The sequence below is a fragment of the Portunus trituberculatus genome, chromosome 45, assembly GCF_017591435.1.
Source record: "Portunus trituberculatus isolate SZX2019 chromosome 45, ASM1759143v1, whole genome shotgun sequence".
NCBI classification, from domain to species: Eukaryota; Metazoa; Arthropoda; class Malacostraca; order Decapoda; family Portunidae; genus Portunus; species Portunus trituberculatus.
This window is the reverse complement of record NC_059299.1, coordinates 13,879,842-13,894,841: the sequence shown is the minus strand read 5'-3', so window position 1 is coordinate 13,894,841 and position 15,000 is coordinate 13,879,842. Positions and strand designations below refer to the sequence as shown.

General features: G+C 40.4%; 1 protein-coding gene and 1 long non-coding RNA gene across 3 annotated transcripts in view; one reads left to right on the top strand and one right to left on the bottom strand.

The window, feature by feature from the left end:
* LOC123519593 overlaps positions 1 to 15,000 on the bottom strand; it is a 185,167-nt gene that overhangs the window by 116,212 nt on the left and 53,955 nt on the right. The window lies entirely within an intron of this gene.
* LOC123519592 (zwei Ig domain protein zig-8-like) overlaps positions 1 to 15,000 on the top strand; it is a 63,865-nt gene that overhangs the window by 32,738 nt on the left and 16,127 nt on the right. For both annotated transcript variants that reach the window (XM_045281011.1, XM_045281012.1), the window contains exons 2-3: positions 3,925 to 4,196; positions 13,782 to 13,992. In XM_045281011.1, the coding sequence (XP_045136946.1) occupies positions 3,925 to 4,196; positions 13,782 to 13,992 (483 nt within the window). The remainder of the gene's footprint in view (positions 1 to 3,924; positions 4,197 to 13,781; positions 13,993 to 15,000) is intronic.

Here is a 15,000-nt window from a genome sequence, read left to right as displayed (position 1 = left end):
GTGTGTGTGTGTGTGTGTGTGTGTGTGTGTGTGTGTGTGTGTGTGTGTGTGTGTGTGTGTGTGTGTGTGTGTGTTTCTCAATTTAGTGTTTGATGATTTGGTTTCGTTCACAATCTCGTTTACTTTTTCTTTCTTTTTTTTCTAATATAGTGTAATGCAACTGTGTACTTTTAATGTATTGTCTAAATTCTAATGGAAATCAGGCAGTATTTATTTCTCTTATACTGCTAATATAACTACTACAATTACAACAACAACAACAACTACTACTACTACTATTACTATTACTACGTGTGTGTGTGTGTGTGTGTCTGTGTGTGCGTGTGTCAGGGCGGGGACAATCAGGGAGAAGAGAAGGATGCCAGCCGGACTTTCCATCGTAACCTCTTTATTTTCCCCGATTCTTTTTTCCTATCCTCCACCATTCCCTCTCGTCTTATCCTACGTAAGGAAACACACCACTGGAATTCCTTCGAAGGCTTTTAAGTTAAGTGAATTTGGAGAGAAATACGACTGATTCCCTTCCCCTTCTCCCTCACCCTCACCCTCTCCCTCTCCTCTCTCTCTCTCTCTCTCTCTCTCTCCTTCAGGGTAAAATTATGTCAAAAATTGTATGACTCGCTCAAACCATCAAGAAGTGAGGACCAGAAAATGAGGAAGACGAAAGAGCGAGTGAGGAGGAGAAAGAGAGATAGGAGGAGAAGAAAGAGACCCAAGATACAGTTAGGAAGAGACGTGAAGAGGAGGAGGACGAGGAGGAGAAAATTATGAAGAGAGGAAATGGAAGGGAGGGAGGAAAGGAGAGTGGGAGGGAGAGAAAGAATGGGAAGAGACGGGCTCAATGATTAAGGTGAGGAAGCGAGGAGAGAAAGAGAGAAAGAGAGAAAGAGAGAATATGGGGAAAAGAGAGACGGGGAGGGAGGGAAGGAGGGAGGGATCGGGGAGGTTAGTGTCACTTCTGAAGGCGGAGAATTATGGGAGAGAGTTCCTTTCCCCTCCTTTAACTCAGGCGAACATGAGAGGAGGAGGAGGAGGAGGAGGAGGAGGAGGAGGAGGAGGAGGAGGAGGAGGAGAAACAGTAAGAATTAGGACCAGAAAGAGAAGTAAAAGAAAGAGGAGAAAATGGAAAGAGCGAAATTGGGAACAGAGTTAAGGAAAAAGAAAAGGAATAAGTGAAAAGCGAAACATTTAAAATTACGAAAGAAAAATGAACGAAAAGGGGAAAAGAAGTAAAGGAAATAGGAAAGGAAAAAATACATAGGAGCTTGAAGAATGAGAAAAAAAAGGAGAGTAAACGGGAGAGAAAGAGAAAATATATAAGAAGGAAAAATAGGATGAAATAAAGAAAAGAGGAAAGAAAAAAAGCAGAATAAATGAAAAACCAAAGAATAAACGCAATAAAACAAGGAAAGGAGAGAAAAATAAGAAAAATAAGGAAGAAGGATGATAAAGAAGAGAAGCACAGAGAGAGATGATAAAGGAGTAAACTGGAGGATAATAAAGGGGAAGAGAGGAATATAAAGAAAAGGGGAAGGAGAGAGGAGGACAGAAGAAGAAGAAGGGAAGGTACGAGATAAAGATAAGAAAATGACGTGAGAGGAACAGGGGAGGAATGGAAGAAGAAGAAGAAGAAGAAGAAGAAGAAGAAGAAGAAGAAGAAGAAGAAGAAAGAAGAAGAAGAAGAAGAAGAAGAGAGAAGAAGAAGAAGAAGAAGAAGAAGAAGAAGAAGAAGAAGAAGAAGAAGAAGAAGAAGAAAGAAAGAAGAAGAAGAAGAAGAAGAAGAAGAAGAAGAAGAAGAAGAAGAAGAAAGAAGAAGAAGAAGAAGAAGAAGAAGAAGAAGAAGAAGAAGAAGAAGAAGAAGAAGAAGAAGAAGAAGAAGAAGAAGAAGAAGAAGAAGAAGAAGAAGAAGAAGAAGAAGAAGAAGAAGAAGAAGAAGAAGAAGAAGAAGAAGAAGAAGAAGAAGAAGAAGAAGAAGAAGAAGAAGAAGAAGAAGAAGAAGAAGAAGAAGAAGAAGAAGAAGAAGAAGAAGAAGAAGAAGAAGAAGAAGAAGAAGAAGAAGAAGAAGAAGAAGAAGAAGAAGAAGAAGAAGAAGAAGAAGAAGAAGAAGAAGAAGAAGAAGAAGAAGAAGAAGAAGAAGAAGAAGAAGAAGAAGAAGAAGAAGAAGAAGAAGAAGAAGAAGAAGAAGAAGAAGAAGAAGAAAGAAGAAGAAGAAGAAGAAGAAGAAGAAGAAGAAGAAGAAGAAGAAGAAGAAGAAGAAGAAGAAGAAGAAGAAGAAGAAGAAGAAGAAGAAGAAGAAGAAGAAGAAGAAGAAGAAGAAGAAGAAGAAGAAGAAGAAGAAGAAGAAGAAGAAGAAGAAGAAGAAGAAGAAGAAGAAGAAGAAGAAGAAGAAGAAGAAGAAGAAGAAGAAGAAGAAGAAGAAGAAGAAGAAGAAGAAGAAGAAGAAGAAGAAGAAGAAGAAGAAAAAAAAAAAAAAAAAAATGATTATGAAGATGATGGTGATGATGATGATGATGACGATGATGATGATGATGAGAAAGAAACAAAGAAAAGGAAAAGGAGATTGGAGGGAAAATAGAAGACAAACGAAGAGTATGAGAGAAGGAAGAGAATAGGGAAGGAAAAAGAAGAATTAAAGAAAGAAAGATGTATGGAGAGAAGCGAAAGGAGAGGTGCGAGAGACATGAAGGAAAGGAAGGGAAGGAGAAAGAAAGGATGAAAGAAAAGTGTACACAGAGAAGAGAAACGAGAGGTGAGAGATATGAAGTAAAGGGAAGGGAAGGAGAGAAAAGAAGACAAGGGAAGGAAGGTGAGGGGGGAAGGGAGGAGACGGGGAGTAGACAAGGGGAGGGTAGGGGAAGGGAGGGAAGGCAGAGGTTACAGAAAGAGAAAATAATGGAGGAAGGAAGGAAAAGGAGGAAGATGAAGGGGATTCAATGTTGTATGACCTTCATTTTCTTCCTCTGTCATTATATTCCTTCTCTATTACCCCTACCTCCTCCTCCTCCTCCTCCTCCTCCTCCTCCTCCTCCTCCTCCTCCTCTCCTCCTCCTCTCTTCCTCCTCGTCCTCCCCTCCTCTCCTTTCTGATGTCCGTGTTGGAGACTTTTTTTTCCATCATTATATTTATTTTAGTGTCCTCTCCCCTCATCTCTCCCCTACCTTCACTAACATCCCTCCCCCGCTTTCTCTCTCTCTCTCTCTCTCTCTCTCTCTCTCTCTCTCTCTCTCTCTCTCTCTCTCTCTCTCTCTCTCTCTCTCTCTCTCTCTCTCTCTCTCTCTCTCTCTCTCTCTCTCTCTCTCTCATTCCATACAATTTACGAGATTTTCCGAAGCGCGTTTCAAAGCATTTAATTGACAAGACCAAACAAAATGGATCTAAAAGGTATGGAATTTAATGAAAAAAACACACACGGTCATCCATTGCCGTGATGAACAAAAAGCAGCGAAATACAAAGTGTGCGTATTAAAGGGACGCGGAATATTGCTAGAAAGTTATTAGGGTAAAAAAAAATATAATGTTGCAGCTTATCATTGTTCGCTCAGGGGGGAAAAAATACAGCCATTATTGCCACCAGAAAAATTACAATATTTAAAGTCCAAGTGGATGAACATTTTAGTAATTTTCAAATGAACTCGTTCCGGAGCCTCAACGACCCCAGATACTGCCAAAGATATTAATTATTATCATGCAGATTTTTTACCTTTTTCCATATTTCTACCACTCGCCACCCCGACCTCCTATCCCTTGCCCTCCTCCCCATCCCTAACAAATGTTCACCTGCCCACCAGGTGCTGCGATTGGTGTGGTTACCGTTCCTCGTCTCCCTCCGCCACGCCTTTTTTCCACATTTCTACCACTCGCCACCCCGACCTCCTACCCCTTGCCCTCCTCCCCATCCCTAACAAATGTTCACCTGCCCACTAGGTGCTGCGATGGGTGTGGTTACCGTTCCTCGTCTGCCTCCGCCACGCCCACCACAGGGCGCGCGGGCTGGGGATGTGGAGGCGCGCCTGGACGGCAGCAGCAGCCGGCCGGTGGCGCCCATCGAGCCACTGATGGACCTGGGCGGCGGGGGCTTAGCGCCCCCCGGCCCCCTGCAGCCTGTGTTTGACGAGGCAGCGCCCCGCAGCGTGTCCAGCCTGACGGGAGGCACCGCCTACCTGCACTGCGTGGTGCACCATCTGGGCGGCGGCAGCGTGAGTACCTGTGTGCTGGTGTACCTGTGTGTTGGTGTACTTTATCTTTACACTGTACCACTGCACTGCCCACCCTTAGTGTGATGCACCATCTGGGCGGTAGCAGCGTGACTACCCGAGTGTTGCCTGTGTGGCTGTGTAGTGTCTCATCTCTGCACTGCACTGTGCATACAGCATACCCAGTGTGGCAGTGACCAACACACCACAGCGGCACCCTGGGTACACATATACCGGTGGCCTGAACCAGCGAGCCTGTGTGTGTGTGTGTGTGTGTGTGTGTGTGTGTGTGTGTGTGTGTGTGTGAGGTGGTGAGCTGCGTGGCAGTGCATTTGTGCCTGTGTGGTTTTAAGCGGGTGGTCATTGTACATGTTGAGCACCGCGACACGCTCACCTACACTGTGTTTTGCCCTTTCCCTCGATCACAAGTCCTCTGATGTGCTAACACTCCCACTAAGCCTGACAACTGATGCGCCCTAAGCGGCTCAGAGGGTGCGTCATTGTGGGAAAGGCGTCCAGCATGGGTGAGGCGAGTGTGGCATGTGGCACCACCAATTTCCATGACTGAATAGTGCGTCTGTGTGTCTGTATCTGTCGCAGTGATTCCTAGACTCCTGGACGCGTTAGCCAGGGGACATGAGGGGCATACAGGAGATGAGGATGAGGGGTGACGGGGGGAGGGAGCGAAGTCCTCTGCCCAACAATCATTGTCTAAAGAGCATGAAAAGGAATCACCCAAGAACAAGTCTCTCTCTCACACTCCAGCAAGGCAGCATCGTCCATCTTACTGAATTTAGCAACTGACGACATACACACAACTCATGCAATCAAGTTCTGTTTTCATTATTACCAAAATCAGAAATAACAAGTGAATGTCACGTCTTCACAATTCATACTTAGTTAGCAGAGCCGAGTACATCGTGGTTTAAACTATTTACCGGAGTAAGCTGCTTTACATTTAATGCCAGTGCTATGAAAATTAAAATTATAATATTCGTATCCAGGTTTTCCTATTTCAGATTTAGTTTAGAAATTTTGCATATATTCGTTGCAATGTTTTACTGGTCTTTGTCTTTACATTTCAGTATTATGAGACACAGAAATATCACACAATGCCAAGCAGTACTAAACCTTCAGATTTGCTGTAAGTTTATGAAGCTGCGGCTATTCTGGCTTGACTTGTTCACTGGAGTACGTGTCATTATATTCCAGCACTAAAAGAATTCGAAATACACGTGCATTGTCTTTATATTTTTACATTTGATTTATGAAACTCAATATGTCACAGAGTCAACGGCTTACTAGATTTGTTCAACATTTATTTCAGTGTTGTCAGTATCTGCAAATATCATATGTCATGTTTTCAAAATATGTAGTTCATTTTACAAGTGTATTTTCATAATTTTCTTCATTTGTATTCTTTTAGTTCACTCATTTTAAAGTAAATGTTTGTTAAGTAACCTCGCGTCTGTATTATTTGTTTTCTTTGCTTTAATGCAAGTAAAGATTTTTGTTTTCCCAAACCGTGCTTGGGTATAAACTGTAAAAATATATAACTTTACATGAACACAATAAAGAGAGGGAGGAGAGAGGCGCGTGGGTGTTGGAAGCAAAGATGGGGGCGTCATGTAAGGTAGTTTGGGAACCACTGCTGTGACCTGTATGCAGTGTGTCTTTATGCATGGCCGCCTGCGAACCTTTGTCCCTGCACGGCTATTTCTGTTTACCTGTTTGCACCTGTGTTCGTGTGCACCTGTGTATACCTAAATGTGTACCTGTGTGTGTGTGTATGTGTGTGTGTGTGTGTGTGTGTGTGTGTGTGTGTGTAGGTAGCTGGCACCGCACACACACTCCATCACAAGCACCACGCCCACAAACTACGCCCACCATCACAACACCACCACTTGCCGCCCACTTTTCCTCTGCCTCCTCCTCCTCAACAGTGAACTTTCCGCACCTAACTTGCCATCCCCAGTCCACCTCACCTTCCCCCTCTCCCAAGGTAATGATGTAGCGGCCAGGTCCCCGCACGGAGCCTCGCGCCTGCCTACATATATTTTCAGCAATGGCCTTTACCTGCCTGCACCTGGGTCCTCGTCACCTCTCCTCCACCATCCCTTCCCCCGACTCTTCCAGGAATCTCGAATTTACATACATATAAAGAAAGAGTATTCCAGGCCTTTCTCTATTACATGAATTAGTTTTGGGGGCAGGAAAAAAAAACGGGCTAATACTGCTAAGAATTCATGTGTGGAATGTGTTCTTGTTTAATGAAATGAATAAGTAAATAGGAAGTGTGTGTAGGTAAATTTACGGCGTGAAGGTATAAAGGTAAACAAACAGGTAGGGAAAATAATTAAGAACAGGTAGGATACTTTTTTTTCGTAGAGAGACAGAGACAAGAGAGAGAGAGAGAGAGAGAGAGAGAGAGAGAGAGAGAGAGAGAGAGAGAGAGAGAGAGAGAGAGAGAGAGGAAACAGATAACAAGCTAGCACCAAACAGAGGAAAAAATGAAAGTACACGAAGGAAACTTGACAGGGAAATATAAAAAGGAAAATAAAAACTTGTGCCTTGGACCATTTCAGCCTCCCACCCTTCCCCTCCACCCCCCCCTTTCCCAAGTTCCCTCCCAGCAATCAACTGGCGAAAAAAACAAGGAAGAGGAAGAGGAGGAAGAGGAGGAAGAGGAGGAGGAGGAAGAGGAGGAAGGGAAAACAAAGAGGGAGAATTTGTCGATGCAGAAATTTCATGAATGGAATAAGAGGAAAGACGGAAGGAAATGTTGTTGTTTTCAGTTATTCCTCTCCTTCCTTCTTCCTCTCTTCCACTTCTTATTTGTTTTCCTCTTCCACTGCGCTCTCTCTCACTCTCACTCTCTCTCTCTCTCTCTCTCTCTCTCTCTCTCTCTCTCTCTCTCTCTCTCTCTCTCTCTGTTTTTTCTTGCACCTTCCATTACTGATTCCTCTTCTTATCTCTCTCTCTCTCTCTCTCTCTCTCTCTCTCTCTCTCTCTCTCTCTCTCTCTCTCTCTCTCTCTCTCTCTCTCTCTCTCTCTCTCTCTCTCTCCCTTAATTAGGTCATCACGAACATCTGATTCCTCAAAATTGGTTTATTTCTTTGACATTTTGAAGCAAAGGTAAAAAAAAATGTTTATTGTTATTACATTAAAAACTTATTCTTTATTGTTCTTGTGAAAAATTAAATAAAAGAAAAAGTAAATATTGTTAACTCTCTCTCTCTCTCTCTCTCTCTCTCTCTCTCTCTCTCTCTCTCTCTCTCTCTCTCTCTCTCTCTCTCTCTCTCTCTCTCTCTCTCTCTCTCTCTCTCTCTCTCTCTCTCTCTCTCTCTCTCTCTCTCTCAATACGAGATTATCGCCATCGACTTAGGCCTGACAAATGTTATCCACGCCTCCTCTTCCTTCCTTCCTTCCTCCTCCTCCTCCTCCTCCTCCTCCTCCTCCTCCTCCTCCTCCTTCTCTTATCCCTCCTCTCCTACTCCTTCTCTTCCCTAAATAGCTTCCTGCCTTCTCCTCCTCATTCCCTCCTCACTCACTCATTTCTCACACGGTTAAGCTTGTACTGCCCTGCCTTAATTTTTTCCTATTTCTCCTTTTCCTTCCTTTTTTTTCTCTCTATTTTCCTGCCTCCTTCTTCATTCGCCTTTCTGTCCTGCTCACAATATCCTTTTTTCTTTCTCATCTCATCTCTTCTTTCTCTTCTGATTAATCCTTCTATATTTCTTTCCTTAGTTCTTTTCGTCTCAATAATCTTCTCTCTCTCTCTTCCTTTCTCCCCCTCCTCCCTCTCCTCCCCCGTGTGTTAATTCTTTTTCTTATTCCTTTATTGCAATTTTTTTTCTATCTCTCTCAGTTTTTCCTTTCTCTGCTTCTCCTTCCTCCCTAACCTTTTTTCTCATTTTCTTCCTCCTTCTCCATCTTCACCTCATTCATTCTCCTCCCTCTCTATCTCCGCTCCTTTATCATTTCTCGAGTAAAAATATATTCCTCTGAATTTGTCTGTTATTGAAAAGTTTAATTTATTCATTAGTAGGAAGATTATTTTTTTTGTGTTTTATTTATATCAAATTTTTCGCATCTCCTGCTTTTCTGCCTTGAGAGAGAGAGAGAGAGAGAGAGAGAGAGAGAGAGAGAGAGAAAAAGCCGAAAACTCTCTCTCTCTCTCTCTCTCTCTCTCTCTCTCTCTCTCTCTCTCTCTATTTAATCATAACGTCTCCCGAAGATATTAATTTGCTCTTCATTATCTCTCAGAGCCATAAAAGACGAAAGAAGTGAGAAGGAAATTAGAAAAGAAATAAGAAGAGAGAAAACCACAAAGAAAATGCTCGCTAAATTTTTGCTAGTCTATATTTTTCTTTTCCTTTTAATTCTCTAGTCATCGTAAATACATTCCGTTTTCTTTTATACGTATGTTCGCTTTTTATCATCGTCATTCGTCATCTTCAATCATCGTTTATGTTTTTTCTTTCCTTTTTTTTCCATTCGTTGTTTGCTGTCCGTATTTCGTCAGTGCGATGTGGATGTACTTGTTTTATGAGTATTTGCTGCCACGCACACGCACGCATCTCTTCCATCTCGCTGTTGTTTTACTGTCTTTTTTTCATTCACTATTTATTAAGGATAGCTAGACACGTTTCATACGCTGTTAACATTTATCACCTCTGTATATATTTTGCTCACTTTTATCAGTCCTACATGTTTTGCTTCACTTTTTCACTGACCTTCTGGCATAACTATTTCATCAGGCTTACTTTAACTGTACTGGCTTAAATGTAACTTAATTTGAACATAGTCTAACTCGATCTAACCAAGCTTAACCTAACCTAACCTTATTAAATTGGACCTAATGTGACCTAGCCTTACCTAACAACCTAGACATGACTTGATCTGACTCAACCCTACCTAACCTAACCTAACCTAACCTTATAAAACTTAACTAGTGTGACAACCTAACAGAGCCAATCAAACGGAACCGAACCTAGACATGACTGGGTCTGACTTGACCTTACCTAAGCTAATCTAACCTAACCAAATCTAACCTAATCTTATGCAAATTAATCTTATGCTACCTAATCCTACCTACCAGAGCTAAATCAAATGTAACTAAATCTAGACTTGACCTAATCTAATCTAACCTAACCTAATCTTAAAACTTAACCTATCGTGACCTAACCAAATCTAACAGAGCTAAATCAAATTAATCAAAGCTAATCTGATCTGACTTAACCTAACCTAACCTAACCAAACTGACCATGAAAATAACTTCCACGTAACCTAACCTAATTCAACCTAATCTAAGCAAGTTTCCTGTTCTCTAACACTAGTCATCACTCGCTCGTCGGACTGTGATAGAAGAGAGAGTGAAATAAAAGAAGAAAAACAGCAATGCGAATAATAAGAAGTAGAATATAGAGGAAAATAGAAAATAGAGGAAGGACAATATATTAAACACTGGTCATCACTCGCTCGATGGACTGTGATGGACGAAGAGAGTAAAATAGAAGAAGAAAATCAGCAATAATAATAAGAAGAATATAGAGAAGAAAACAGAGCAAGGGCAATATATTAAAAGAAAGAATAGAGAAAAAGTAAGAGAAAAGAGAGTGATGAGTGATTAAAACAAGAAAAGGATCACAAAACAAAAATAAAGAGAAACTAAATGGGAAACGCGAGCAAAAGAAAAAATAATGTAGTTATAAAAAAAAATTAGAAAAATGAAAATAAATAGAAAAAAAAAATGGGAACAGTAGGAAATAAGACAGTAAGAGAAAAGTGAAGCGAGATGACGAGGAGTAACAGAGGAAGCTGCAGGGCGGACTGGAAACAGGAGGATGAGGATTAACTGGCAAGCAGAGGCAAGATTAAAAAGTAATATTCATGAATGTAGAATTATAACTAACAAAAATTAATTAGTATTGTATCCTTCAAAATAAAAAAAAACAACTTTGTGAACGACTGCAAAAACAATACACAATAATAATAATAATAATAATAATAATAATAATAATAATAATAATAATAATAATAATAATAATAATAATATGCTGAAAATTACAAAATATTTAAGTTGAAATATAGAAGGCGGAAGAATAATTATAATGTAAATATTCAACAGTTCCTTTAGCAATGCAAGAAAGAAAAGTTAACCCAATAATATGAATAGAGAGAGAGAGAGAGAGAGAGAGAGAGAGAGAGAGAGAGAGAGAGAGAGAGAGAGAGAGAGAGAGAGAGAGAGAGAGAGAGAGAGAGAGAGAGAGTACAAAAATAGAGCAATAATTAATATACAAAAGACAGAAAAGACTAAACGAGAAAAAGACTAAAAGAACAAGATAGGAGGAAGTACTTAAATTTTTAACGAAGCGAGGAATAAAAACAAAAAGTACCATAGCAAAAATACAACAATGATACAATGATACAGATGTGATAAATACACTAAACCAGCTAACCTCATGAAAACAGAAGTAAAATATATAAAAAAACATCGGATGCACTTCATTTCTCAACGGGATGACTAACAGAAATATAGAACCTACCATAACGACAACAAAAAAATAGACTAAACCAGACCATACATACCATAATGACAACTCTCTTCCTTCACACATAACTACATGCAGCTAACTACACACGCATTCTTCACACAATTGGGAAAAAAAAATGATTACCATACCATAAAAAATAAATAAATAAAAACAATAGAAGGCAAAAATAGACTAAACCAGACCATACATGCCATAATGACAACTCTCTTCCTTCACACATAACTACACGCAGCTAACTACACATGCATTCTTGACGCTATTGGGGACAAAATATGATGACTCCTTTGCCATCATCAGAGTCCCCTTTCCACCCACATTTCCTGCGACCTGTTTGGGGACTGGCAACTCAGTGGACCCTTTTTTTTTTTCTTTTCTTTTTTTTTGTCAGTTTTTGTTGCCCTTGAATAAAATGAAAATAAAATGGCCTCAACACTAACACGCAAAAAAGAATAGAGGATGTACGTAACTTCTTAACGAGACAAAAAATAGACGTCATAAAAAAAAAAAACAGTAACAAAAAGAAAAATATGCCGAAATGACAGAGGAATAAGTAAAAAATAATAATACAAGAAAAGACAAAGAAAATGTATTGATGTATCTAATTTCTTAACAACGTGAATCAAAATCATTATATAAAAAGAAACGTAAGAGAAAATACAGAAATGACTGGTAGAGAAAATAGAATAAATCACCCCTGCAAAAATTAAAGACAAAACAAAATGACTTAATGTACTTAATTTCTTAACGAGACGAGGAACAAACGTTATGAAAAAAAAAAGAAAACAGATCGTAACGAAAAGAATACAGAAATGACACAGACTGAAAATAGAATAAATCAGGGGAAAAAATCACAAAAGAAAACAGAGAAAAATTTGATGTATCTAATTTCTTAAGATGAAGAACAAATGTCATAAGAAAAAACTATGAAAAAAAAATGGAACGTGCTGAAAATAGAATAAATCAGGAAAAAAAATCAGGAAAAGAAAGAGGTTTGATGTATCTAATTTCTAAACGAGATGAAGAATAAATGCTATATAAAAAAAAGACCGTAAAAAAATAAAATAAATAAATAAATGCTGAAAAATAAATCAGAAAAATATTCAGAAAGGTTTGATGTACGTAATGATGAGGAACAAACGTTATGTAGAAAAAGAAAACAGACTAACAAAGAAAAATAAAATAGAAATGACATGTGCTAAAACAAAATAAGAAAAAAAAAAAATCATAAAAACAAAAGATTAACATATCTAATTTATAAATGCGACGAAGAACAAACGTTATGAAAAAAAACACGAACAAAAAAAAAAAGACAGGTGCTGAAAATAGAATATATCACGAAAAAAATAATAAAAAAAACTGAATTAATATATCTAATTCTTTAACAAAACAAAAGTCATAAATAAAGAAAACAGACCGTAACAAAAAGAAAAATAAATGACAGGGGCTGAAAATAAAATAAATCAAGAAAAGAAAGAAAAGTTTGATGTATGTAATCTGACGAGATAAAGAACAAACGTCATTAAAAAAAAAGGAAACAGACCTTAACAAACCTTAAAGAAATATAGAAATAACACATGCTGAAAAAAATATGAATAAAAAATAACAATATATAAAAAATGACGTATAGTATATAATTTCTTAACAAGGGAAGACAGAAACACAACCCAAAATAAGTACACAATTTCTTAACAAGGCAGGACAGAGAAACAACCCACACTCGAACCTTGCTTACGAGGATGGCATTAAGTATTCAGGCGCCTCTCCACACTACTAATACACAGGTGGGCGGGGCCTTACGTCTCCTCTTAATTACAGGTGGAACAATGCTAATTACCTGGCGACGAGGTGGAGAGTCATTAGAGACGTGCTGGTCCGTGGGATGGTAATTAGCAAGGCATACCTGTACGTGTGTGTGTGTGTGTGTGTGTGTGTGTGTGTGTGTGTGTGTGTGTGTGTGTGTGTGTGTGTGTGTGTGTGTGTGAGTGAGATGACGGTAGAGATAAGTGAGAGAGAGAGAGAGACAGAGAGAGAGAGAGAGAGAGAGAGAGAGAGAGAGAGAGAGAGAGAGAGAGAGAGAGAGAGAGAGAGAGAGAGCAACCAAAATTACATAATCTTAAAGCCCAGGAAATGAGGAAACACGAGAGAACGAGACAAAAAACACAAGGAAGAGAAACAACTTCTCCCAAAAAATGGTGAATATTTTCGGACATAACGGAGGCTGTCTAAGTGTCTACCTGTCCTCACCTGGCCTTCATTATCCCCGCCACACCTTGGGGGCCAAATGAGGGCGAGTTTTTAAAGGTGTGATTGTGGGAGGAGGTGAGATGATGAGCACAATTAATCCTACCTGCTGCCCGATGCTATTAAGAGGACAATTAGACTGAAGGAAGGAAAAAAAGAATAAAAAAGACAAAAATACTACGTGGAAATATGAAGGGTTTTTTTCGGGTGTATTGTGAGTTAGTGTCTATTTATTTTGCTTTATGTCTGGGTAATTATTTCTATTCCTAGAGTTTTATTGCACGGTGCATGGCTGGCTGAAATGTTTCCTTGCAAGTCTCTCTCTCTCTCTCTCTCTCTCTCTCTCTCTCTCTCTCTCTCTCTCTCTCTCTCTCTGCACGAACTCATTTTCTTTGCTTCTCTCTTTCTTCAGCTGTTTTAACTTCTGCCGGGCGCACTTTACCTCCGCCTCAGGGACAGTTCACCGCTCCACTGCCTGCACTCCTGCCCTCTTTACACATCCGCCTGCCCTCCCCCCCTTCCCCCCACACCAACCATCGCCACGCCCTGCTCCGCCACTCCTCACAATACCTTTCCCTCCCCGTCCCATCTTAACGCCTCTCTCTCTCTCTCTCTCTCTCTCTCTCTCTCTCTCTCTCTCTCTCTCTCTCTCTCTCTCTCTCTCTCTCTCTCTACGAGCATAGCACATATCCACCTACACACACACATACACACACTCTAACGTACACACACATACACACACTCTAACGTACACACACATACACACACGCACTCTCTCTCTTTCCCTCAGGTGTCGTGGATCAGGCGGCGGGACCTGCACATCCTGACGGTGGGCACGTACACGTACACTACGGACCAGCGCTTCGAGGTGGTGCACGCCGCGGCCTCCCGGGACTGGATCCTCAAGCTTCGCTACGCACAAGAGAGAGACTCGGGCCTGTACGACTGCCAGGTGTCCCGCCGACCAGTGCTCACCTACAGTGTCCGTCTCAGCGTATACGGTGAGTGTGTGTGTGTGTGTGTGTGTGTGTGTGTGTGTGTGTGTGTGTGTGTGTGTGTGTGTGTGTGTGTGTGTTTAAGATTTTTGTGTGAAATAGCTTGATTTTCTTTAGGCGTTTCATGCGTTTGTTTGTATAAGTGGAAGTTTTTTGTGTTTGAAGTTTTATTATGCTTTAAGCCATTTGCGATTTCTTATCGAAAACATTTTAATGAACCATATTTTCCAAGTCCTGTAACTGTAATATTTGGGTGATCAATAAATATCTAGCTATCAATCCATGTATGTATGTATGTATTTGTGTGTGTGTGTGTGTGTGTGTGTGTGTGTGTGTGTGTGTGTGTGTGTGTGTGTGTGTGTGTGTGTGTGTGTGTGTGTGTGTGTGTGTGTGTGTGTGTGTGTGTGTGTGTGTGTGTGTGTGTGTGTGTGTTACACCACAGGGTCAAGCTCATAATGTCTCACCTTTTAATATGTAATTACCATAAATTTCTTATAATTTATGTATAATGTTTACACACACTTCCTTTAGTTATGCACCCCAATGTGTGTGTGTGTGTGTGTGTGTGTGTGTGTGTGTGTGTGTGTGTGTGTGTGTGTGTGGGCTGGAGAGCATGTGTGTGCGTGCGTGCGTGCATTTGTGAATGTCCACCGCGGCACAATAACCCACAAAACACAGCCACGCAACAAAACACGCACGCAATACACCCGCGTTACTCATAAGAGGTCATTTCCTTTATTCTCTCTCTCACACTTTCTTTCCTCCATAATCCCACTTCGGGAGATGGAGGAAGGAGCAGCAGAAATGGGAAGAAATAAAGAACAGGAGGGACGGGAGGGCTGAGGGAGAAGAAATAAGAGTGGAGAAGAAATCTGTAGGAAGAAAAGTGCACGAAGGATGGAAGGGAAGAGATACGAAAGGGAAAATAAAAGGAACGGAAATTGGAAGAGAGCTATGAGATGGGGAAAAGAAAACGGATGAAGGGAAGAATATAGAACAGGATAAATGGGAGGA